General features: G+C 40.1%; 2 protein-coding genes and 1 long non-coding RNA gene across 11 annotated transcripts in view; 1 reads left to right on the forward strand and 2 right to left on the reverse strand.

Annotated features, from left to right (window-relative positions):
• Positions 1 to 10856, reverse strand: part of cenpe (centromere protein E) — a 31530-nt gene extending 20674 nt beyond the window's left edge. For 8 of the 9 annotated variants that reach the window (XM_078174096.1, XM_078174094.1, XM_078174097.1 and 5 more), the window contains exons 1-23: positions 10702 to 10856; positions 8844 to 8956; positions 8635 to 8724; positions 8420 to 8538; positions 8213 to 8332; positions 7590 to 7671; positions 7438 to 7505; positions 7281 to 7355; positions 7104 to 7155; positions 6893 to 6980; positions 6022 to 6151; positions 5238 to 5357; positions 4982 to 5134; positions 4750 to 4900; positions 4522 to 4621; positions 4089 to 4284; positions 3878 to 3934; positions 3108 to 3275; positions 1479 to 1700; positions 1268 to 1360; positions 556 to 639; positions 292 to 408; positions 77 to 193 (exon numbers count right to left, since the gene is read on the reverse strand). In XM_078174096.1, coding sequence (XP_078030222.1) covers positions 77 to 193; positions 292 to 408; positions 556 to 639; positions 1268 to 1360; positions 1479 to 1700; positions 3108 to 3275; positions 3878 to 3934; positions 4089 to 4284; positions 4522 to 4621; positions 4750 to 4900; positions 4982 to 5134; positions 5238 to 5357; positions 6022 to 6151; positions 6893 to 6980; positions 7104 to 7155; positions 7281 to 7355; positions 7438 to 7505; positions 7590 to 7671; positions 8213 to 8332; positions 8420 to 8538; positions 8635 to 8724; positions 8844 to 8956; positions 10702 to 10757 — 2571 coding nt within the window. In that variant the 5' untranslated portion in view covers positions 10758 to 10856. The remainder of the gene's footprint in view (positions 1 to 76; positions 194 to 291; positions 409 to 555; positions 640 to 1267; positions 1361 to 1478; positions 1701 to 3107; positions 3276 to 3877; positions 3935 to 4088; positions 4285 to 4521; positions 4622 to 4749; positions 4901 to 4981; positions 5135 to 5237; positions 5358 to 6021; positions 6152 to 6892; positions 6981 to 7103; positions 7156 to 7280; positions 7356 to 7437; positions 7506 to 7589; positions 7672 to 8212; positions 8333 to 8419; positions 8539 to 8634; positions 8725 to 8843; positions 8957 to 10701) is intronic. The other variant, XM_078174095.1, reaches the window with a different exon arrangement.
• Positions 10857 to 11145: 289 nt separating this feature from the next.
• On the forward strand, positions 11146 to 24123 carry ddx51 (DEAD (Asp-Glu-Ala-Asp) box polypeptide 51). The gene is made up of 16 exons (XM_033649026.2): positions 11146 to 11369; positions 11724 to 12061; positions 12789 to 12970; positions 15540 to 15690; positions 16039 to 16184; positions 16314 to 16385; positions 17517 to 17623; positions 18265 to 18373; positions 18510 to 18655; positions 19532 to 19730; positions 19860 to 19975; positions 20082 to 20198; positions 21470 to 21571; positions 21694 to 21757; positions 21863 to 21997; positions 23975 to 24123. The coding sequence occupies exons 1-16, from the start codon at positions 11347 to 11349 to the stop codon at positions 23990 to 23992; spliced, it is 2025 nt and encodes a 674-aa protein (XP_033504917.1). The 5' UTR covers positions 11146 to 11346; the 3' UTR covers positions 23993 to 24123.
• Positions 19328 to 20208, reverse strand: LOC144466565 (uncharacterized). Its single transcript, XR_013493175.1, has 3 exons — positions 20089 to 20208; positions 19846 to 19965; positions 19328 to 19749 (listed from the first exon to the last, which is right to left on the reverse strand). It is a non-coding gene; the product is annotated as an uncharacterized LOC144466565 (long non-coding RNA).
• Positions 24124 to 24485: the final 362 nt, after the last annotated feature.

Here is a 24485-nt window from a genome sequence, read left to right on the forward strand (position 1 = left end):
TTTCATACTAGTAGTCAGAACACTGACAGTGAAGGAGCAGTTTAAAAAAATATCCTTCATTAACAGTTTAACTCACCTGTTGTTCTAAGTCAGATTCCTTCTGCTCACAGAGTTTCATTTGATCAGAGTTATTTTGCTTCTGCTCTTGAAGCTCCTCTTGACGAGAATGTAGAAGACTCAGAGTCTCTGCAACCTAAAAATAAGAGAGCACTTTTTGATCTGATCTGAATTACAGAGCATACAGTACTTCTGAAAACATAACTTTGGTGAAATGTGTTGTAAGGAACTAACCTCTTGTTGTAGTTGAGCTTGCCTCTCTTGGCTGAGTCTTTCTAGGTCAGCGTTTCTTTGATTCTGCTCTTGGAGTTCTTGTTGAAGTGAATGCAAAAGGCTCTGCGTCTCTGCAGCCTGCAAAGAGAAAAAGTTGCATATTTCCCATTCATCCGCACGAGGAAAATATATGAAGATTTTGGGGCAAAGACATCACTGGCAGTGTGAGCACACTTAACCCTGAAAAATTAGATCTCAATTTGACCACAAACAACTCCCCCTCACCATCTCTGTATTATGCTGCAGATCAGCTTCCAGCTGGGTCTTCTGCTCACTGACGGCCTGTAAAGTTGTCTGTAGTTGCTCTATCTGTGGAGGAAAATAGACAAATCAATTAAAGTATTTTCAGTCAAGAAGCAAAGTTTTGAAGAATAAGCTTGCCTTTAATCCATGTTTTGCTTTTTGTCAACAAATCCTGTGAAGAGACCAAAACCAAGTGTTTAAGTCCCTTTCTCATAACTTTCACTTCCCTTCCCACTGGTTCCTACCGGAGAGTTTGCAAGTTTAGTTTTATTTCTTTTGCTCCAGAATTTTTAAAAAGCCTCAGTGATCTCCTAAAACAATTGGACACAGTAGTTTTTAGCAAATGTTACTCAGACAGGAGCAAACGGTGCCTTTGTTGGGGACTATTTTCAGTAGCGGATTAATACACATTTGGTGTATTAGTGAGTATTTGTGACAGAGGGATGGTGTATTCGAGACAAAATAGTGTGTTCATGGTAATAAAAGAACAACATGTCACTCAGTGCAACAGTGGAGCTCACTGATGATGTGATGTGTTTCAACAGTTGTTCACAACAATGGAGCTCTGTGGCAAAGAGAAAGATATCAGGCTTTGATACATACATACTATACTTGTAAGTAGATTTGGGTCTTTTCATGGGATTTGTCAAGAAAATTCTAAAATATCAGACTTCATTAACTTAACTACTGTTACCTCTTGCTGAAGGTGGGTTACTTGGGCATCCTGTTGGTGCAGTTCTGAGGCCAGTCCTTCTGGCTGGTTAAACCCACATTGGACTTGTGCAACCTGCGAAAGATAGAAAAATTAATTTTTTCTTTGTCTGTCTAGGCAGACTGTGATTTAAAAGATATGAAATAATCACTTATAAATGAAAAACACTTTAGAAGCATCAGTAATAACCTACCATCTCCATCTTGTCCTCCAGTTCTGCTTTGAGCTGCTGCTTCTCCTGTCTCAGTCCCTCCAGTATCTCCTGCAGCTGATCTCTCTCCTCAGTGAGAGACGTCACTCTGCACAGCAGCTTCTCCATCTCCTCTGTGGAGGTCTGACAGCTGGCTTCCTTCCCAGAGAGCAGACTGTCTCTCTCTGCTCGCACACTCTCAAGCTCCTCAGTCAGCCTCTGAATCTGTCAAGAGGAGCAGAAAAAGAATTGTAATTTCAAATTATTAATACATATCAAAAGAAAAGGAAGAATTTCTGTCAAAGTGTCAGATTCTGGAGGTGTTATGTGGATTCCATCCTGGTCATGAAACAGTGGACCGGCTTTTATACCCTTGAAGGGTTGTTAGGTGGGTTATGGAAGTTTTCCCATACAGTCTGTACACATTGGGTGGACTTGGGAATCTTTACAACCTTATCCCTATGGGAGTTCTGTAGGGGTACTAAATCTGTTGTGGACCTCAGAATTGCGTTTCAGTTCTCTTCAGATGATGTGGCTCTGTTGGCTTCAGACTGTGACCTTCTGCATGCACTGGGGTGGTTTGCAATCAAGCATGAAGCGCACCGACTGCACAGAATGCTAGATCAGTACAACTGTTTTATTATCTCTGAGCCTGAACACAGTGTAGATGAAATGACAAAATATTTGTACAGCACACATTTTCATTTAGGGTTTCTTAGTGAATTAAAAAAATCTGCTAAGCCTGCCTATGTGGCACTAATGTTATAAAAATATTGGCTATTTAACTTCAGTAACAGCTGTGCTGCTTGGTTGGGAAGCAGTGGCACTCGTGTGCAGTGTCAAATGGCATTCCTGGAATTTAAGCTCACATTGCATTGACTGGATGATTTGTAACTGGTTCTCAACTAGAAGAACAGTTCTTGATTTCCATAGCTAATGCAACCCAGTGCCCAATAAGTGGTAGAAAATGGATGGATGGCATATACAGTATAATGCTTTATTTTAATCATTACTTCATTACAGTAGGTGCCAATTCATGGTTCACGCAAGGGTCTGCTGTGGTCCCCTTGACGTAAATGTCATCATCCACCCACGTCAGCAAGGGTTTACAGGGTCCCTATGTGGACGTCCATGTGCAGCCCATTTTTTGTGACCACGTGGACTGGACACTTAGCAAGCATGCTGACTGGACATGCTCCAACCTCTTGTTCCACGGTCTAGCCCAGTCCAAAACACTGCGGTCAAGCCAGCTGCACCAGCACAGTGAAGTTAGTTTAAAGTTGGATATTTGGACATTAACTCCTAGTTTCAGTTTCACCCATTGTTGGCAGTAGGAGGACTGTAAACTACTGATGGCCTCATGAAGCCTCATGAAGCATTTTCTTTATTTTCTGAGCCCACTAGATGGTGCTTTTTGTTCAGGTAAAGGTTGAAAGCACACTGAATTACCACTCTTTGAGCCTTTCTCTTTAAACCATGAGCACCATCTAGTGGGCTCAGAAAATAAAGAAAATGCTTCGCGAGGCTTCATTTGGCCATCACTACTGTAAACTCACCTCCTGGCCCTCCCATTTGCCAGTAGGAGTGAACATGGACCCTCAATTGTACTATGAATAGAATCAAATCAATTACCTCTTGCTCTTTTCTGAACTCCTCCTCCAGAGCCTTGAACTCATCCATCTCCCTCTTCTCCTCCATCTCTTTTGACAGAGCAGCTTTCTCTTTCTCCAGAGTTTCAATCTGCTCTAGGAACATCCCGAGCTCCTGCTTCAGGTAGTCTCGCTCGACCTCCACCACGTCCTGTAAACATACAATTTAATCAGTTTAAGAGCTTTCAGTATTTCCACTTGAAATGAATTGCCCTAATGTAGCTTCTTTTCATTACTAGTAGAAGAAATAAATGCGTTTCCTTTTGTTATTGGAGTAGTTACCCTCTTTTATGTGATTCTAAATGTAGAAACACTGGAAACTGCTCGAGTGTAACCTAATAATTCCTGAATTTTTAGCAACATGTTGCAATAGTGTCTCTGTAGAATATTTTTTCCAGTACAAATAAACAAATTATCCATGTGGATAACATAAAAACAAAGCTTTAGTAACTGTGTGTTGTGCAACAAATGCATTAAACAAGACCATTTTTGGCCTATAAAGCCAGACTATCTTCAAATGGCTTTCTGAGTTTTATCTGTGGAAAAAACACAACTCAGTGACTCTAGATTAAACATGCTTGTGGTTTATTTAATACCTTGTAAGGGACACACAACCTTTGTGTTATAAAACAGAAAATATATTACATACATACATCCAGAGGAAAACAAGTTAAGAGGATTTTCTCTGCTATCAGAGGCACAACAAGTTGAGTAGTAGGATATGTGCCACAGAGGTGCCCCATCAAGCCTTACCTTCTCTGAAGCCAGTGTCTCACACAGCTGGATGGCCTCTGCAAACTGTTTACCCATCTGCAAAATGAGGTATGAAGATTAATACTAAAACCAGCTAACACAACCAGGACAGAACAAAAAACAATGAACATGCCAAAGATGCTATTCTCGTGTAATTAAGGATTTCTCCTTTTACTTTACTTGGAGGCCAGGCAGCAGGTATAAATCATACCTGTTCATCAGTTTTACTCGGAGTGTTGTTCTGTTCCTCCAGCCGTCTCTCCAGGTCTGCAACTCGGAGGTCCAACATTGCCACCTTCTCCAAGGCCTCTTGTTTTTGTTGGACCTCTGTTTGCAGCTGCAGCTGCAGGCTGGACACTTTCCCTGAAAGCTCATGCACACGGTCTGGAGACACAAAGTCTTTGGGACTGGAAAAAGATAAAACATACAGATGACTAATGTGTTCAACAACTGTGAATTACCTACAAACACTGAAAAGACAGGGTTTTTTTTTTCCACATACAGTAGCCTCATGCCAGGTTCACAATGGACGCAGAAGCGCCCAGATTTGCCCAGATTAATAAGGTTGGTCTGGAGGCTTGAGTAGTTACATTTGCTGTCTTTCAAGTGAAAACTACTTGAACTGTAATTATCAAGACATTTACCTGTCTCCAAAGCTCCTGACAGTCACAGAGCTCTGACTTATCTCCATATCATCTGAAGGCTCATCAGGAATCTCCCAGTGAGAGTCGAAGTCCTCATCATCTGTTCAAACATGCCATGTATGCATTCCACTCATTACCCGACAGTGCAGTTCATATACGACATGGTAATTATAAGGTGAATTGTGATTTTCAGAGTGCATATACTTTATTTTACGCGCTCCTCTGTACCTTCAACCAGCTCCATCAGAGAGACATTAGAGGCTTTCCTCTTCCGAGTGAAAGGGTCTGCAAAGCTAAGGTCAGATGAACCACCATCACATGCAGACGGACGGGCAAGTCTGAGCATCTTTCCTCCCCACGTAACCCTGCGTTTTGGCATCTTAAAAACAGGACATGAGTTGTTATGACTATGATACGAAAGAGAAAGCTGTACTCTGACATTATTTTGTGTCATATCTACCTTTTGAGCAGGAACCTGGTTTGTGCTGGTGACCAGCAGTTTAGTCAGGTTTTTGATCCTGTCTTCTTGTTCTCTCTGGAGCTGATCCTTTTCTTGGAGCAGCTGGGAGAGAACCTCCTTCTCTGTGGCTGTGGTCTGTGTGACTGAAGAAACCTGTTGGGAGGTCATCCACAGGTTAGTGGGTAGAAAGTGCTGCAATAATGGAACTTGCAGTGATGGTCCAAAGAGAACATGACTGAGGAATGATGCCACTTGCCTCATGAAGGCGTCGCTTGAGGTCTACAATTTCATTGCGGTATCTTTTGAGCAGAGCCCCGTCATCAGACACCTCTGTCACATGAGGGTCATTCTTCATTTTCTTTGCAGTGCTGGCAAACTAATATAAAGAAACATTTTGTGAAACATCATCTGCCTTTGTCATAAAACAGAACTTTCCAGACGGACGACATCCATCTGCAATGGTGCGCTGTGTACTGGGGGAATGAGCTAACAAAGTAAAATGTACCATACTATTTAGTATTACAATATAACAGTTGCAGGGCTTGAAATACCATGTGCATATGCACAGTGACTTCCAGTAGCACATTTTGTTTCATTCATATTCACAAACAGCAATGAAAGCTACTGGTATCAGGAGAAGTTGGGAACTAATTTGTAGAGGTCAATATTCAGTCTGTAATATCTATTTATTTAGATGAATTCATATTCATATAAAATCAAAGAAGTCACCAAAGAAGTCCCAATATGACTCAAAAACTTTTTTTTTTCATAATAGGTTTGATGAAAAGCTGCTCAAAATGTTCCTATGACCATCTAAAATTTGAAGCAGTTTTACTGTGCAGTATTGCAATTTAGGTCGAACCTTGCAGCGGATAAGTGCAAATTTAAAATACCAATTACACCAAATGGCACAGTAAAGGTGCATGCACCAGTTCATGTACAGAGAAAAAAGTATTTTGAGCCCTGAACTGAGTATTAACAGGTCATGGTACTGTAGAGATGTTAGGTGTGCAGGACCGGAATCTACATATTTCATCTACCTGCAGAGTGCTGAGGGTCTCATCCAGAGCAACAGGTGTGATGGTACCAATGATGACTGTTTTCGCGTTCCCACCCAAGGAATTCTGCAGGATGCGGGTGAGCTTACTGTCTCTGTAGTTTGTGAAACCCCTGAACAGAGAGAGAGAGAGAGAGAGAGAGAGAGAGAGAGAGAGAGAGAGAGAGAGAGAGAGAGAGAGAGAGAGAGTGAAATTTGGCAAAATACCAGCACCTCGAATTAATGTTTAAAAACATAAAAATCAGTTAGTAATAACCATTTAAAAAATATGTTCCTTTTTCCTCTCCTCAATTTACTTTTAGTAAACATGAATTGTTTACTACTAAATAATCACAACGGAGTTTGAAATATTTTTGTTCCATCACTTACACCACTAATGAGTATATTAAATAAACAGCTCAAAATTTGGCCAAATGCACTAAATCATTTTCTTTATGACAGTTAGATGAGATGTATATAATACAGAGCAGAGCCCTGTTCTTTAAATGTGGCCTATTTAATTTAATTTGCTTGCTCATGGTGGAAATTTTTCAGGCTGTTATATAAAACATTTCCTGAGATAAATTTTGTTATGATTTGGTGCTATATAAATAAAACTGACATGACTTGAGATATTTAAGAAAGTGTTCATGATCCTCTGCCTGCTTGGCTAGTGAGGATGTATCTGTAAGCAGTTAGACTGCCCAGAAAGAAGGAACATTTCAACGCTGACTGATGCTGAGTATACGCTCATGGTACATAAAACAACCCTACCTGTATGTATGGTGTAAAACAAGAGTAAAAATTGTTCCTTATGTTAGCACAAGTGGAAAAATCTCTGTAGTAAGTACGTTGCATGTTCATCCTTTACTCACTTCTGGCTTTCATCTGTCAATTTCTTGATCACTTGGCCGAGTGTGAAGAGACTGCGATTGATATTGCAACCTTCTTTGAAACGTGTGCCTAGGATATCAAAGCAGAAACTCATTATACACTGTAGTGTGCAATCAATGAACTCTAACATAGTATCATAGTGTGCATTTCATGTGGATTCAATCAGCAACCTTAAATTTAATTCCGGCTTACCTTCAGCTCCTGTTTGACTTGCTCTCTCTGATCCAGCCAAATCAACTAAATTCTAAAAGATGAAGCCAAATTGCTGGTGAACAAATAATTACAACAACACAAGCAATGACACAGACAAGACAGACAGCAAATGTAACATAAAGATGGAAAACAAGCCAATAAATGGAGCTAGCTTACCAAATGAGACACAATAATGGCTCCATCTGCATTTTCTCCTGATGCTGGGTCGCTTCTTTCTCGACTTTCCAGGATCTAAGAGAACAATATTGTGAAAAATCCAGCTTTCCCCAGAATCTGATATGTCACTATGCAATGAAGATGTGGTGTTACTTACCATTCGGAATATGGTGTGGGAGCGACTGCTTCGCTGGTTCATTTTTGTCTTTCCATAGTGGCGGTTCTCTACAGAGGAGAAAACACCTTGGTAATTACACACAGTCTGCAGAGCACGTCATCATTCTGATGTTCTGTAATCTCAGATCTTACTTTCTCCTTTCCGAATCCAGGCCAGGGCTTGTGCAGGAGACGTAACGAGTTCCTCAGTTAGGTCAGCCACATAGATGTTTTTCTGTACACAGATACAAAAATCATGTAAAATAGAAAAGTACATCTTTGTAGGGTTTCTGTCATTTAGTGCTCCTAGACTTTGAAATATGTTCCATCAGTCTGTGATGTTAGACTTTTTGCAGTTCAGCAGACCTACAGAGTCATGAATGATCCTGACTAAAATGATTTTTCTGATCGCAGCAAAACGATTTCAGATGAAATCTTCCAGTTAAACGTTTATGCATGTCATAAATATTTTAAGCTGATCAACATACCAGTTCTGATTTTTGAAAAATAAGGTGTAAAAGTCAGAGGGACTGCACCTATTATTTTAATGAAAATTTCATATCTAATGCTGCTCATTTCATTTTCAGCTTGTTTCTACAGGACGTGAACAGTTATCAAGCTGGCACTAAAACAGTTTATGCCTTCTCAGCCAACAAAAAGTGATTAAATGTAATGTTTGAGACTTCGTTGAGTTACTGCAAATGTTGTAAACTAGGCCACAAAAAATTTGATAAGGGTTTCAATTTGACAAAAAGCCATTCAAAAAGCCCACTAACATTGATTGTCTCTCTGACTTCCAGGGGTTTCCTCTTCCAGCTGTCCACAAGCAGGTCAGTGACTGTTTCATTGTAGATCTCCATGTACGAAACCCTGAGAAGGAACTCCTTCTTTGGACACTTTGGGCAAAAGACAAGTCATTGGTTAGAATAAACTGATTACAAACAGTTATAGGGCGTGTTTGAAACAGGTGAAACAGTTCTCACATTTTTAATTGTTTGGAAGACATCCTCCACAGCCAATGGTATCACTCCAGGTGATCGGTCAGACCCCATCATAGTAAAAGTCTTTCCGGAAGAAGTCTGTCCGTAAGCAAATATGGTTCCTGTGGATCAAACACAAAATAAACACCATGCGACTACAGTGAGTAATGAGTATCTCCACAAGACAGGTCTCACTGCATTCAGTTTCCATTACATACCATTGTATCCCTCAACAGTGGAAACAACCAGAGGCTTTGCAATGTTCTGGTACAGCTGATTGGTTGTTTCTTCTGCAGTGAACACTCGGTCTGGGGACAACAGAGGGCAACAGTGAATGTAAAGTAGACTTCTATTACTACGACTCTATGTTAAAGCCACAAAATCTAGTGACCACAATTCTTAATCCTGTACATGCTGCAAAACATACCGAAACTAAAGCTCTTAGTGGAATTCCCATCATCGATCTGATGAATTGATTTCTTATCAGCTTTCCAAAACAGGTGGACGGGCTCTGCATCCTCTGACTCAGCACTTTCTTCCCTGTAACAAGGACACACAATCAGGATATATGTGTGAAAACATTAGCATACTTTATGGAAAGAACTAAAACTAACTAAATCAAAATAGCTGCTATGAAAGCAGAATAAATAATAATAAAAAAGTTCCATAAGAGGGCAAAAATAAATATACAGTATCAGTAGACAAGGGGCACCATTTATGTCACTACATATACACTGTGATAAAATATATAATAGACACGTGTATGTATTAATCATGCACTCTGGCACTTTCACACAAACAAATATATTACGAAGCAAACATACTTTATTTGTCACTCATACTGGTAATCTAAGTAAAGTAAAGTAAACTTTATTGTCCCCCAAGGGAAATTCGTCTTGGGCACAGTGCTACATTTCATTGCTTCACAACACAAGATAAAAATATCATCACAGGGAAACATCATCACAAGGACAGTTCTGTTTCATAAAACAGACGTGGACTACATTTAACAATGACAACACAGGGACATACAGAGACGTCTACAGTGCAAGAAAAAGTGCTGAGTGCTTGGGTGCTGTGTGTTCATTGCACGTTGCTCGTTGCTCTATTGCACTAGTTTTTTAACACTGTTCAACAGCTTAATGGAGGCTGCAACAAATGATAATTTGAGGTGGTTTGTCTTGCACTTAGGCATGGGGAATCTTCTTCCTGATGGGAGAACCTGTTTTCATATATATATTTAGTAGTATTCATTTATTGCATATATTTGCACCTTACTGGTGGCTAGTTTATTTTTAATTTATATTTCCTATATATTGATTTTTATATTTTCTATACATTACGTTTCTACTTTGTTTTAATACCTGTATATCTCATGCTTTGTATCTGCACTCACCTACCTTTGTATTGTAACTGCTGCATAGCAATTTCCCTCGGGAATCCAGAGGGCAATGTTATCATTCAACATTAAAGGGACAATTCACATTTCTTTAAGAGGGGTTGTATGAGTCACTTATCCATCATCAGTGTATTACCAAGTAGCTATCTTATATGCATGGAATAAGTTACAGAGGGACAACTAAAAAACAATTATACATTCTAATGAAACAGTTATAGATGTTTTGCACTTCAGATGTGACCATAAAGGGCACTGTAGGAATCATCAACAACTTCAGGCAGACTTTGTTAAGTGATAAAATAAGTAATAATGGCGCTTTGCTCCAGTTTGTGCCTGATAATTGATAAGCTCGACCAAACGGCGCCATCTCTAGTCCCTTTATAAGTTAGCCACTATTGCTTCAGCGTTGTAACGTTACGCCCTAACGATCATTACAACAGTGTAACTAACGTTAGTTGGCATAAAACACTTCATGTTGGCAAGGAAGCAAAACTATTTCTATCGCAGATATCATTCAGGGGGAAGTACAATTGGTAACCTTACTATTCTTGTTTTTATAACTGTCTACACAGCACTAGCTTAGCATAAGTTAGTTAACGAAAACGACGTCTATTATTTATTTATTTGTACGGTACCTGCCAACGTCATAGAAAACGTTTTGAACTTACTGCTGAACGTTAATGTTAGAAACATAACGTTACGTTACCGTTTATTATTACTGGCCGAAAATTCAGTTATACGCGTCTGAACTTTAGCTAATAACACATTCCTATCATTACTTTAGTAACGTTAACAGTTAGCATTAGCATTGACGTTAGGCAACTTTGCGGTTGCTCCTAACTTGTAACTCTCTGACGCTAACGTTAGCTGTTGGCAGAAAACTTACCTCGCAATAAGCGGACGGACTCGAATGCATACTTTAACAGCCGACTCTTCGGTCATTTTTGTTTCCAATAACGTTAGTCATCCACCTAACATTAAATTGGCAACGTAACTAACACGAGCGCAGAAATAACGTTACTCCCTTTCCTAGGTTTTCAAATGGTGCTCCGGCTCTGGTTTAAAATTTACCACTTTGTTCTGATTGGACAACGTCATCGAGTGGACAGATCCATGTGGGACTGTGGTGGAAAAAAGGAAGTTGGCTTAAGTTTTAGCTCATTTTGTGCTTTTTAAAATGTATTTAAAACAACGTTTAATATCCCGTGTATGGGAAATAGCTCTTAAAGCAAATTTTTTTTACTTGAATTTTCCCTCCGAAAAATCAAGTTAATTATGGTAGCGTCAGGCTGGTGACGAGTAAAAACGCGACATCGTTGTGTGTCGTCATCAAAACGCATCTACAACGATGTGCAAAACACACGAGAAAGTGGAGATTTTTGTAGTTCAGTAAAAGTTAAACGTTTACAGTGCTTTATAGAAGCAGTGCGAATCAGGACGTGGTTAACTGATATTAGTGTTATTAAGTTTCAAATGCGGGAGAGCTGAATTTATACAAAACTTCATTGGAGCGTTTCATCTTGCTGTTGAGATGTCTCTGTTTCTTGTTAACAGGTAGGTTTAGTATCAGCATCGTTGGTCTCTGCTTTTTTTTGTCATTAGTACATGACCTTGGAGTGACATGGATGTATCTTGCTTCTAAGATAACAATGACAGATTGTTTTCACATCAGATAGCAAAACTGATTTTCTTTTTTCAAGTTATATGGACATTAATTGATAAATATAAACATTAACAGAATATAAAAAAAACAGATGAAAAAAATAGAGTTTTGTGAATAACTAATTTTTGACACAAATGAAGATATAGCAGTGTAATTCTAAGGTCACAAGCTGCTAAACTGACCAAAAGCTGCTGTTCTGTGGACTGAGGAATCTGTAACATTAAATTCTATCATGTTGCTCACAGGTATCTGGGAGAGGAGGAAAATGGGAGCGTCTCAAAGGAGTCTCGGTCTCAGGCGTTGCTGGCTAAACTGCAGCAGAAGGCAAAAGAGAAGCAGAAACAGAGTTTAACAGAACAGAAACAACAACTGCCTAAAGGACTGACAGAAAAGCAGGAGGTCAAAAAGAAAAGAAAAGTTGACAAGGACAGCAGTGAGGAGTCTCAACAGCACAAAAAAAGGAAATCAGAAGTGGTGCCTTCATTTGTTACAGACTCAGATGACCACGATGAGCCTGTCAAAAAGGAAAAGAAGAGCAAGACAGTTGCAGATAAAAAACAGAAGAAGAAAAAGGATCAGTCAGGTGTGTGCTTGCTCTTTTATATATTCACATGTTGGCACAAAACTGGGCAATATAACTATCATATCATTCACATGATCAGTGTTAGGATATTGTGACATTTTGTCATTTATATTGTGCCTTGTGCCTTTTAGAGTCTGGCTGACACATTGGCATGGCCAGTATTATCAGCTGATTTTACTTTAATGTAGAGAGTTGGGTGCCTTTTGAAATGTCTGCTAATATGTAGCAAAAATTGTGGTACAAAAATGCCAAATATGTAGGCTTGCCCACATCCCTAACTGCATCATTTAAAGCTGCACTAATTGAGTTTTTTAAATAAGCAATGGATCAAATCGCTATACGTACCAGAGAGCAGTCACTCATAGTGACAGAGAATTATTACCAGCTCTGCAGTTCCCTATAGCCCCATGGAGCTTGTAAAGGGTAACTTCATTATTTTTCAACCTGGACCCTGTTTTCCCATGTTTTTGTGTCAAAGTTAGTAATGGAAACAACAATTTTTAAAAATTGGTCCAGTATTGAGAGAGGGCTGCAGCTGGCACCAGCAAAACAGGCTGCAGCATAACCACTCAGGGCATATGGCAGCAGTGACATTCACTGCAGTAGTTTAGTTATGGCCTGTTCAGAATTATGATGTTGACCTGTAATGTGAATGCTATCTGCACAAGAAAAAAATGCCTCACATGGGATGATTTTCCTGTTGTTTTGTTTATTTTTTTTATTTTAGGCAGTTCTGTTAAAGGTCTTTCTGACACTCCTGTGACTGGAAAAGATGGACAGGAGGACACAGTAGAAGAAGACGAGAAAGTAGAGACAGAAAATATCACAATAAAACAAACCACAGAGAAGACTTCTGCTCCAGCTGGATTCACAGTTCTGGGAGGATTTGAGAACAAACCTGTCCAGAAGGTACAGTGACTCGTTGGTAGAGCTTAAAGGGCCAGTGTGTAATATTTGGCATGGTTTATTGTCAATCTGAATCTGAATCTGAATCTTCTACCCATTAATATGTTTATACAAGTGTATAATCGCTATAAAATAAAATTCGTTTGGTTTTCGTAGCCTTATAATTATGCTTTTTTTTATATATATATATATATATATATATATATATATATATATATATATATATATATATATATATCAAGAGCCTTGCTTTAGAGTGGTCGCCATCTTGCGCCGCCATGTATGTAAGGCAGCCCGAGCGGACAATCCAGCCAGCCAGAGAACGCGTTTCGCGTGTATAAATAAACCAACGAAGACAGCGGAAGGAAGGAAGAAGGAGGAGGAAACAGCAGAGTGTTAGTAGTACGTCGATAGAGAGTAGTGAAAAGTTTTTTTAGTTATAAAGTTTGCGAATGGACCACACTTACCACGCAACAGGAGAGAATGAACCCGAACCATCATCTGCGAGGAAAAGAAGATGCAACTTCACTCCTTGTGATGCACTCTCTGCGGCGCTTTTCTTCCTGATGATATATCTCCCCAACGATGGTAGCAGTAGCACCGAATCCCATTCTGTGCATTCAGCCTCTCTTCTCGCCCGCTCAGCATCAAACACATGGAGTTGCTCATCTGTATGCTCCGGCTCAAACAGGTATGGCTCTGGGTCTGTGTCCGCTACAAGAAACTCTTCAAAATCGCGTTCAAAGTCGTCCATTGCAGCTACTATAGTCCGGAGATATTGCTAGGCTAAATAAACAGCTGAGCTCTGTTTACCGGCTACGCTGTCAGTCAGTGTGCGGGCTGGAGATTGGCGGAGCAGAGAGGGGAGGGGGGTCCCCACTCGGTATTGTAAACGAGTATGTGTGTAAAGTTATGAAGTGTGTCTGTTACGCTAGAAGAGTCAGAGTTTGGGACGGAGTGGAGTGTTACCGGAGTTTCTGGAGTGCTCAAATAAACGGGCCTTTTTCCCGAACGCTCCTCTGGTCTCCTGCTCGTGAGGGATTCATTACAATATCGTAACATGGCTTAGATTTCTAAATAAATATACACCTCTTCGCTAGATAGACCTACTCCTGAAAAACTCGTGCGCAAGGCTTTTTGTCCCTACGAGCCCGCCATCATTTACCCGACGGGAGGGGTGAGCGAGTGAGCCCTACAATCTAGAATTTGACCACTGATGTAACTGTTTTCAACCCATTTTACACACTGGCCCTTTAAGATAGACTCAGGGGTTGCCAGTATCATTAGTATTCATCCTCTGTGGGCATCATAGACTGTATAGAAAGAGTGGACATAGCCACTGTGTTGTCACCCATTGGTTTGTGTAAGCCTCCATCACATGATGCTATGTGTTCCAAGAAGACTTTTTCCCATAGACTTACACTGTGAAAGAGATGCCTGTGAATCAGTAAAAAAAAAAAATGTTTGAGCTTCACAACTTCCTCAAAATGACTCGTTTTACTATGTGAATTTGATCTATTTGGTCCATTAATATTTGGAAACTCCCACTCAAGTTAGTGGAGTGCTAAACTGGAAGTATATAGCTAGTAGATAGCTAGCTATCGTGGTTATCAATGTGCCTGCTGAATTCACATTAATTGTGACATTAAAGGTAGTATGTAGGATCTAGCAGTGAGGTTGCAGATTGCAACCAACTGAAACTTCTCCTGTGTGCTAAGCATGTATGAGAACTAGGGTGGCCAATGCGAAAAAAACACAAAAGGCCCCATCTAGTGCGAGGGAATATAAATGGCTCTTTCAAAGGTTATAAAAAAAACAATGAATCTTAGTTTCAGGTGATTATAGACTACTGAAAACATAGTTATTAATATTCTATTCAATTTCTGCAAAACCATCCCCCTAAATCCTCCACACTGGACCTTTAAATACGATGCTAATTTTGGCTAGCGAAGAAAACAGGCTTAGAAAAATTTACTCACTGAAAAAAATGAACAGCCGACCCCTTAGAGTGTCCTACAGTACAACCAAACACTGAACAAGGCAACCAAAATGTACCAACTGTCATTAATTGAAAACAGTGTGAAAGGGTCAAAGTTTTAAGACTAAAATATGGACAACACCCAAAAAGAAGTTCAAAGCACGCATTGTAACGCCTCTTAACTGATCGACAGGTGGCTGTGATAGTGACTGTCAGTCATAAGGTGGCCACGCTTCAAAGCATACACTGCTTTACTGTAGATACTACTCTGAATGGGATGCTAATTTACAAATTGAACATCATGCTGTATTGAAGTAGGCTTGAAACTAGTGTCTGAGGGCATGAACTCATCAGGAAAATGTTTATTGAGAAAATAAATCAAGTGAGAAGTAGGGTCATTTCCCCAGAGACTTTAACAGATGGACTTCTTTTGGCAACCAGTGGAGTCGCCCCCTGCTGGACATTAGCAAGAATGCAGGGTTAAGGCACTTAAACATTGACTTCACTTTTCAGACCCAGAGGCTACATCCACGTGTTTTTTATACAATCTATGTTAGACAGTAAATATTAGTGTGTGTATTCTTCTTTACACAGGTACACAGAGTTCTGCCTCAGTGGCTCGCTCAGCCTGATGTCATTCACAGAGACATTAAAAGCAACCTGATCCCCATCAGTGACATCCCAGAAATGTCTGCTGTGCTTGTGAAAAAACTACACAATAATGGAATTCAGCATCTTTTTCCAGGTAAAGAGACGGAGCTTATCTATATATGTATTCAGCAACAGGTTTCCAAAGCTCTAAGTGATCGAGAATAGGCCAGTATTATTTCACTTAACACTAATGTTAATTTATATACATCACACCTGTTATATCAGTGTTATCTGCTTTATTAGTTATGTTATAATAATATATGTAGTCTCTGTAGCTGAAAAGGGTGCATGTGGTGTGTGGGTGGGTGTAGGCATTGGGAGTGAGGGTAGAAAAATATCACTGTGAAGGGATGTTGTGATTTGAAAAGGTTAGGGAACCATTAGTGCACTGAATACATGCCTGAGAAACAAAGTTGTGAATAATACTGTGACCTTTTGACAGTGCAAGCAGAGGTCATCCCGGCCATTTTGGAGAGCGCACAGCAGGGGCTTCTGATTGGACGAGGTGGCTACAAGTCCAGAGACATTTGTGTGTCTGCGCCAACAGGCAGTGGCAAGACTCTTGCATTTGTCATACCTGTCATACAGGTGAGCTTCCCACCACCACCTTTGAGTAGAGATTCATACAGTACGCAAAGGCACTGCTGCATGGTGTATGTGTGAAGAGCGAACATGCAGAAACTCTCCATACTAACTAAAGATGATCTCTACCATCAGGTGCTGATGGAGCGGGTGGTGTGTGAAGTCCGGGCTCTGGCCGTGTTGCCGACCAAAGAGCTCGCTCAGCAGGTCAGAATCTTTCACAACAAAGTTTGAAAAACATAATCAATGATGTTTGCTATATGGACTATTTTACAGCAGGTGTCTTCAAAAACATGTGTGTGCATATTGGCAATGGAAGTGTGCAAGCTTAAAACGTTTTTTAAAAGTCCTGTTGTTGCGTGTTCAGTTGTTAGAATTAATATTCCAATAGCGGACTCAAATTCCACTGAATTCTGACAGGATCATGACAGCATGGTATCGCAGTATTTTTGCGTGCAAATATCCTATAGTTACACACAAATATCAAAATCAGTTGCTTTTTCAGTCCAAATAAAATGATTGAAATGAGGTGAACACACTGAAAACGTTATCTTATGAGATAAAACAGATGGTTACAAAGTTTCCTTTTGGGACATAATTTACAGTTGAAAAACGGTAATAAATTACAATATATTTTATTGCAATACTCAACCTATTATAATAATATTGTATATGCCTCTGGTAAATCCAATCCCTTTAGTTAACACAGTTTCTCAATAAACTGAAGCCCCTGCAGCGTCTATGGCTGCAATATTTTGATTACCACTTGACTGATGACACAAAGATTCTTGTGTTACAGTAAAACATAACACTATACACTATATAATCAAGCTCTGAGCTATCCATCAATACACAATAATAATGCAAGTAAAAATTCCTGTTAGGACGTAGTTTCCTGGTTTGCTAAAAAATAACCCAAACCTTATACATATTGGTCTTGTGTCCTTGTCTTTGGCTTGGTAGGGTTTCTGTTTCAAGACTCAAAACTCTTGAGTCTATGTCATGGTATTTTGACACTAAGCATCGAGTGACTTGTATGCTCATATATTCTTGTTGGTGTACATAATAGGTTTCCACACCAAATACATCTGGCCACTGGTCTTCTATCAACTCACTAACAGTACACAGATCTGGAATTCAGTCACTATTTATCAAAGTCAGTTTGTTTAGGAAGTATTTGTGATCTTTGGAGGGTACTTCCCTTGCATAGCTTGACAAGCTATTGCGCCCCACCATACTGCCATTGCCATACTGCATGCACATCATCATTGTTTGCAAACTATCAAAGCATTTATCCTGTATATTGAAAAAGCTCAGCTGAGATATTCACCTGTCCAGGTTTGCAAAGTGTTCACAACATACGCAGAGGGAACCTCTCTGAAAGTGGTGATGCTGGCTGGTCAGAAGTCTTTTGCTGCAGAGCAGGCGTCACTGTCAGAACACAGGTGAGTTCAGCTTCATTATAATGGGGGTGCTTCAGCAGCTGCATTTGTCCGTACGTTTGTTCACCTTGAGGGAATTTCTTCAAATTTGGCTCAAACATCTAGTTGGACTCAACGATGAACTGATTAGAATTTGGTGGTCAAAGGTCACTGTGACTTCATAAAAAATGTTTCTGGCCATGACTCAAGAATTCATAAACTACCTATGACAAAATTACACAAAAGCCATTATAAGCTACTGGTCATACCAGACCAAGTATGGCTGTAGCAACAAAACTCCTAGAGTGTACTGAATTGAGCAAGGGTCTGCTTTATTCCTTATGACTTCAGCTACTCATCAGTGAGAGAGAGGATTTGTTACCGACTCTCCCAAAAGTGAAACTGTCTTACTCTCTAGTGCTGCTCTTGATTTAAAGGTGCATTTAAACTTGGAGGTATGTTTTGATGATAGCAGGTGGTGTCTTTTTCTATATTACCACTGGGTACACCAATTAAGATGATAGATCCTACACATACAGGCTTTACATTTGCAGCTGTTAAGGAGTGAAATATAAATATCAGATCGGATTTTGATATTTGCACAATACGTGGGGAAAAAACTTACTATACTGTGTCTTTTCTGTGTGTTCTAATTGTTCCTCCAGAGGCGGCATGAGGCGCAGTTTAGCAGACATTGTTGTGGCCACTCCAGGTCGACTGGTCGATCACATCAACAAGAATTCAGGCTTCAGTCTGGAACACCTCAGGTTTCTTGTGAGTCCTTAAAACCCATAGAACTTAAACCAGTATATTGACAAAGCACAGCAGATATAACTGACATTGAATTCCATTGTTCGCCATCTACCACTAGTGTCATTTATTTTAAAGTGGAGGACTTTCATTCTCTCAGATTATTGACGAGGCTGATAGGATGATTGACAGCATGCACCAGTCATGGCTCAGCCAGGTGGTGAAGGCGGTGTACAGATCAGGAAGTGGAACAGAAGCCATGTCCATCTTCAGGAGAACGGAGCCGGCACATGTCACAGCAGCCAGGTGAGTGTGAGTTCAAACCTGAAGCGACAGAGTCTCTGTACAGTGGACAGAGACTCAGGTATGTGTTTTTCTTCATATATGCAGTTCTATTTTTAATAGAATGGCACTAATGTTAAAAGATTCAACATTTTTATTAAAGGAATAATTCAACATTTCAAGAAATATGCTTATCTGCTTTTTGACAGTAGAGTCAGGACCATTAATTCATAAATGTTTATTTGTATAGCTGTGCATTATGTTTTCGTATTGTCCATCCATCTGTCTGTACATACTGTCCCATTCTTGTGAACATGATATCTCAAGGGCACCTTGAGGCAAATTTGGCACAAACTTCCACTTGGACCCAATAATGATGAACTGATTAGATTTTGGTGGTCATAGGTCAGTGGTCATGGTCACTGTGACCTTGCATCCCTCTCATTGTTGTGAAGTTCATCTGACCTGGGCCCTTGCTGTGTACCTCTGCCTGTGCATGACCTTGCTGAACTGCTGTGGCTAGCACACATATGGTGTTCACACTGTCTGTGTGAACACCATATGTGTGGCTAGCACACATATGGTGTTCACACAGACAGTGTTGCTGCTGCATTGCTGCATGTATGGAGCCCTGCAAGTCACTCAATCTCCCACAACACAGTCCCGATTATATTTCACAATAAAAGCCAGATTCTGTGCACAAAAGAGGGGTTTTAATTTGAAACGGAAACAGGAAGTGTTACATTGAAAAAATGTCTTTGACATATTCTAAAGACATACACACTGAAACAGAAGTGAAAGGTGTAATGTTGCTGGTATGATGTAAATATCAGCAGATCATTTACAGTGTAGAACTTTAAAATTGCAGTGCTGTAAGAAACCATCTGTTTCCCGTTTCAGTCTGTCTCCACCTCAGATGCCGCTGCAGAAGCTGCTGTTCTCTGCCACACTCACACAGAACCCAGAGAAGCTGCAGCAGCTGGGCCTCCACCAGCCCCGACTCTTCAGCTCCATCCACAGCATCAGCGGTAGCAACAACACCACAGCAGCAGCACCCACCCAGGAACAAGGCCGCTTTAACTTCCCCCAGGGTTTGACAGTAAGAGATGACCTTTGACCTTTAGGAAGAAGCACAGGCACACATGGAAGTGCAGAGCAGTGTGGTGTCAGATAATGATAATAAAATACTTGTGTCACTTTGTTATTGACAGCACCTTTGTGTTTTTAGGAGTACTATGTGCCCTGTACGTTAAGCAAAAAGCCCCTTCTCATCCTCCATTTCATCCTGCGCATGAAGCTCAGCCCCATCCTCTGCTTCACCAACTCCAGAGAGACTGCACACAGGTTGGAACAAGCAACACTGTTGAAACCATTTATTTTTGTACATATGTTCAACCGTCAAGTGCTGTGGACTCTTTCAGCGTGGCCCTTACTGTGTTTTCCTCCTCAGACTTTACCTGCTGGTGCAGCTGTTTGGTGGAGTTCAGGCTGCAGAGTTCTCCTCCCGACTCTCTCCTGCTGAGAGAAAGAAGACACTGAAGGAGTTTGAGCAAGGAAAGATCCAACTGTGAGTCCATGTGTCTGTAGAATGATGGTTGTGTGAGAGAATAGGTGACGGTCCAAAGTAACAAAAATCAGCTAATTTTTGTCACGCCGTGTTACATTGAATTTGTGGGGGGAAAAAATTCTTGCATGCCTCCAGTGAACTAAGATCTCAAATATTGAGAAAATGCCTGTTGAGCTTTGGCGCTTTAAAGGGTTAGTTTGGATTTGTCAAAGTCATACAGTAAAACAAACAACCAGTTGAGGCAGCAGCGGAAACTATTGGATTCAGTGAGGTAAAGTTATTGTTTTGGTCACGGGAGTCATTGGAGACCGATACAATGGCGTCAGTTCCCTGTCAGAAAGTGCTGTCTGAAGGCAAGGTTAAGAGATGAAAATATTCTTAATATAGTATACACTTAACTGATTATGATTTTTTTTAGGTGGATAAAAAAGTTTTGTACGGTGTCAGGCGTGGATGAGTAGCGTTCCTGTGCTGTTTATGCAGAAGTTCTTTGTGGAAATGCATGTGTTTGTAAAGAACTGAGCATATGACTGGATAAATGAGACTTGGATTACACCGAGAGAGTTGTGTGAGAGTTTGTAAATGGATATTTTGATACAGGTTTGCTGTTGTTAAAAGCAGACCCCGGTGAGTTCAGTTCATCAAGAATTTTGTTTGTTTTTGGATTCTTCGCTCACCGTGTTGGCATGAGAGAAAAACAAAGTTTGTTTCATGAATTCAAATTATGAGGTGAGTATTTCATATCCAAATGGTCACTTGAGGGGTGAAGTATGCCTTTAATGGCATTCCTCAGCTTAGCTGTAATGTTAGCTAGCTCAGTGGTCCGATGTGAGCTAGCAGCAGATGCATGGTTCCTTCTGTGTGGTGATTCTACAAGACACTGCTCTCAACAAGGTCTGTGGATTATCTTGAGTAATCGGTCATGATTTCTAGAAAAAGACTTTGCTGTTGAGTTTTTTCTATGTATTTTTGGGCACTTTGAGCACCACAAGCTGAGTGCCATATAGTTCCATTATATTGTAGAGAAGGCAGGCATCTCTACTACTGATATCTCCAACACCCAGCAACTCACACCAAAACAATCTATATTGATAAATAGCACTACAGGTGAAAGGAAACATATGTATTTTTGATTCTGGGGTGCACTGTCCCTTTAATTATTATTCATAGGGAATTATATGTCTGTTTGTGTTTAATAACTTAGCTATTAATAAATTCCTGTAGTGAGAGCTTTAATGAGCAATGATTTACACTAACATGTCATCCTGAAGGTTGATCAGCACGGATGCAGCTGCAAGAGGCATCGACATCAACGGGGTCAAATCTGTTGTAAATTACGACGCACCGCAGTACATCAGGACGTACATTCACAGGTGAGCTGTTGATGTATACTACTGCTCAAGAAACAGGATTATAGGTAATCCTCCATATTGTCCAGTTTAGCTTCATCATATTGTGATCAGGCTGAAACTTTGTCTTCTCTGTCTTTGTTCAGGATTGGCAGAACAGCGAGGGCAGGGAAAACAGGCCTGGCCTTCACCTTTCTCCTAGGAGTTCAGGTTCAACACTTCAACTAATATACATCCTCAAATATGGATGAGAGAGGCAGAAACAGGATGTTAAGACAGATGTGTTAAACGAAGTGTTTTTGTTTTCCCTCTCAGGAGAAGAACTTCCTTCAGATGGTGGTGGAAGCAGGGAGCCCCGGGATTCAGAAACAGATCGTCAAACCAGAGAACCTGAAGGGTATGGAAGCCCGATATGAACAAACGCTGCAGGAGCTGGCTAACGTTATTAAGGTATCTTCTCCTACACATCCACTAAATGTTGAAATAGTCTGACTATCCTTGTTTAAAAATGCTTTTCTGCATATCTGGCTATTATGTTATTAAATCTGAAGTGGAAAGTTAGAATTTTTTGAGGTGGGGTTGTATGAGGACTTAACCATAGTCAGTGTATTACCTGCAGTAGATGGTGAGTGGCATGCTCCCAGTTTGGCTAAGCAGACGAGAGTACCACCATGGAAGCTAAGCAATGTACTGCTTTGGATGGGGTCAGCGACAAAACATTGTTGCCACCTAAAAAAATCAGTATCAGTTTAAGCGTATACTATATTCATAATAGTTTCACCTCTGCCTTGCCATCAGATAGCCTTTTCTCACAAGGAACTAAAGCCGTTATCTATGCTCTGTCTTCAAAGCCACCAGACTCCTTTGACAAAAACTGTAATTTTACCTTGCAGAGCAGGAGATTTGCTGGTTTACCACTGCCATGGTCAGTTAGTTTGTTTCTGTGTGACTTTGTTGAATCAAAGCTAAGCCTTTAAAATGCCAAAGTCAAACATTAACACAAACTAACCAACAGATTGAGGCAGCAGTAGACCACCAACTCATGTTCTGCAGGGTAAAATGACAGTTTTTGTCAAAGGAGTCTGGTGGCTATGAAGAGAACAAAGATGGATATAGCAAATAACAGTTCCCCATCAGATGGGCTGTCTGACAACAAGGTAAAGTGGTGAAAATATTTTAAATATAGCGTACACTTAAACTTACATTTACGTTTAATAGATTTTTTTTTTTGCCACATTTAATGAAACTGTCACTACATCCTGACCTAAGTCAATAAGACTGTGAACAGAGATCATGTTCCTCCTCCCACTCCTTGTGCTTATAATGGCAATGCCTGAAATCTACCGTGGCTGAATGGAAACAACCAATCAGTGCTGAGGAGTCTCTAATGCAGCTGTCACTCATGTCAGTCACTGCTCGTGAACTGCGATTTAACTGTCAGACTAGGCAGCGCTGACGAAATATGAATCAAGATTCTTTTACTGCATTGCCTGCAATGTTTTCAGAAAAACATTTTAGTGTACTGTTTAGTTGTAACACAAGAAAAGTTTGTTACCCAGCTGCCATGTTGGAAACAGTTAAGCCAAAACTGAGAACCACCCACAGGTAGAAGCAAACTTTCTCATATTATAGCTAAAGAGTACACTAAAATTTGTTTCTGAAGACATCTGAGGTGAGAAATAGGCAATGCAGTTACAGACTCTTGACTCATATTTGATCAGCACTGCCTTATTTGACAGTTTGACTGCAGTTCATGAGCAGTGATTGACATGATTGACAGTTGCATCAGAGCCTCCTCAGCTCTGACTGGTTGTTCTCATTCAGCCGCAGTGGAGTCTTACAAATGCCAATAAAAGCACTATGAGAAGCAGGAGGACAAGATTTTTTTTCCCTACATACTGTCTCATGTACTACTGTCTGCATGAAGTTGAAGTTTCATTAAATATGACAGAAACATATTTTTGTAAAAATTACCAATGAAAGCTTTTAACTGATACTGATTTTTTTGTTGGTAGCTATAATACATTTTGTTCTGGTCCCCGATCGAACCAGTACATTGCTTAACCATGGTGGTACTCCTGCCTGCCTCTCCAAACTAGGGGCTTGCTGAGAGACACTTAGTGTAGGTAATACACTGACTATGGATAAATTCAAATGATGCCTTATTAGTATGACTGAATGAAGCCAACTCTCCTTTAATTATTAACTCAATTGATAGAAATGGATTTGTCAGTTTCAATTTGCTACTTAAGTAGTTACTATGTTCCACCTCATGAAAGTGCCAGTTTTAGTCATTTTTATGCACTGACTTGTATGCTAAATATCTCAACCTACAACAAGGCAACTTTCACCTGAGAGCTGTGATATAAAAGACTACTGTAATTAATGTTTGCCTACGCATACACCACCTTCTGTTTGTCTCTACAGGAAGAGAAAGCCAAATAATGGAGCAGCAGACATTCTCCTCTGAGCTGACATGTGCGCAAGAGAAAGACCACATGGCTTTTTTTCCAGCTGTACTTGGAATTAATTATGTTGTTTAATAAAACATAAAATTGGTGGAGCTGGTGAATTCAGCCCCATGGTGCCTGTTATTGTGTGCATAACCAAACACATGCATTACATGCAGCCTGTGACATGGGCTTGTTACTTTTCATTGAGGCCATGACAGATTTATGTGGATAATGGCAGTATTAAGAAATGTGGTCAAAGACAAACCTTAATTTTGCTATTCTTCCCATCAGTCTGTATGACTGTGGGAAAAAAAGCAGTGTACAGTAATGAGAATAATATAATTCATACATAAAGGGTATGTGGGGGGCTACACCAGTGAATTCATAAACAGTAATCCAGAAATTGTAACACAGATAGAAACAAATTAGTATGAAGTGATATCATACATGACTTCTATTTTCATTTTTAATATTATTTACATTTT

The sequence above is a fragment of the Epinephelus lanceolatus genome, chromosome 13 (genome assembly GCF_041903045.1).
Source record: "Epinephelus lanceolatus isolate andai-2023 chromosome 13, ASM4190304v1, whole genome shotgun sequence".
Classification (NCBI taxonomy): domain Eukaryota; kingdom Metazoa; phylum Chordata; class Actinopteri; order Perciformes; family Serranidae; genus Epinephelus; species Epinephelus lanceolatus.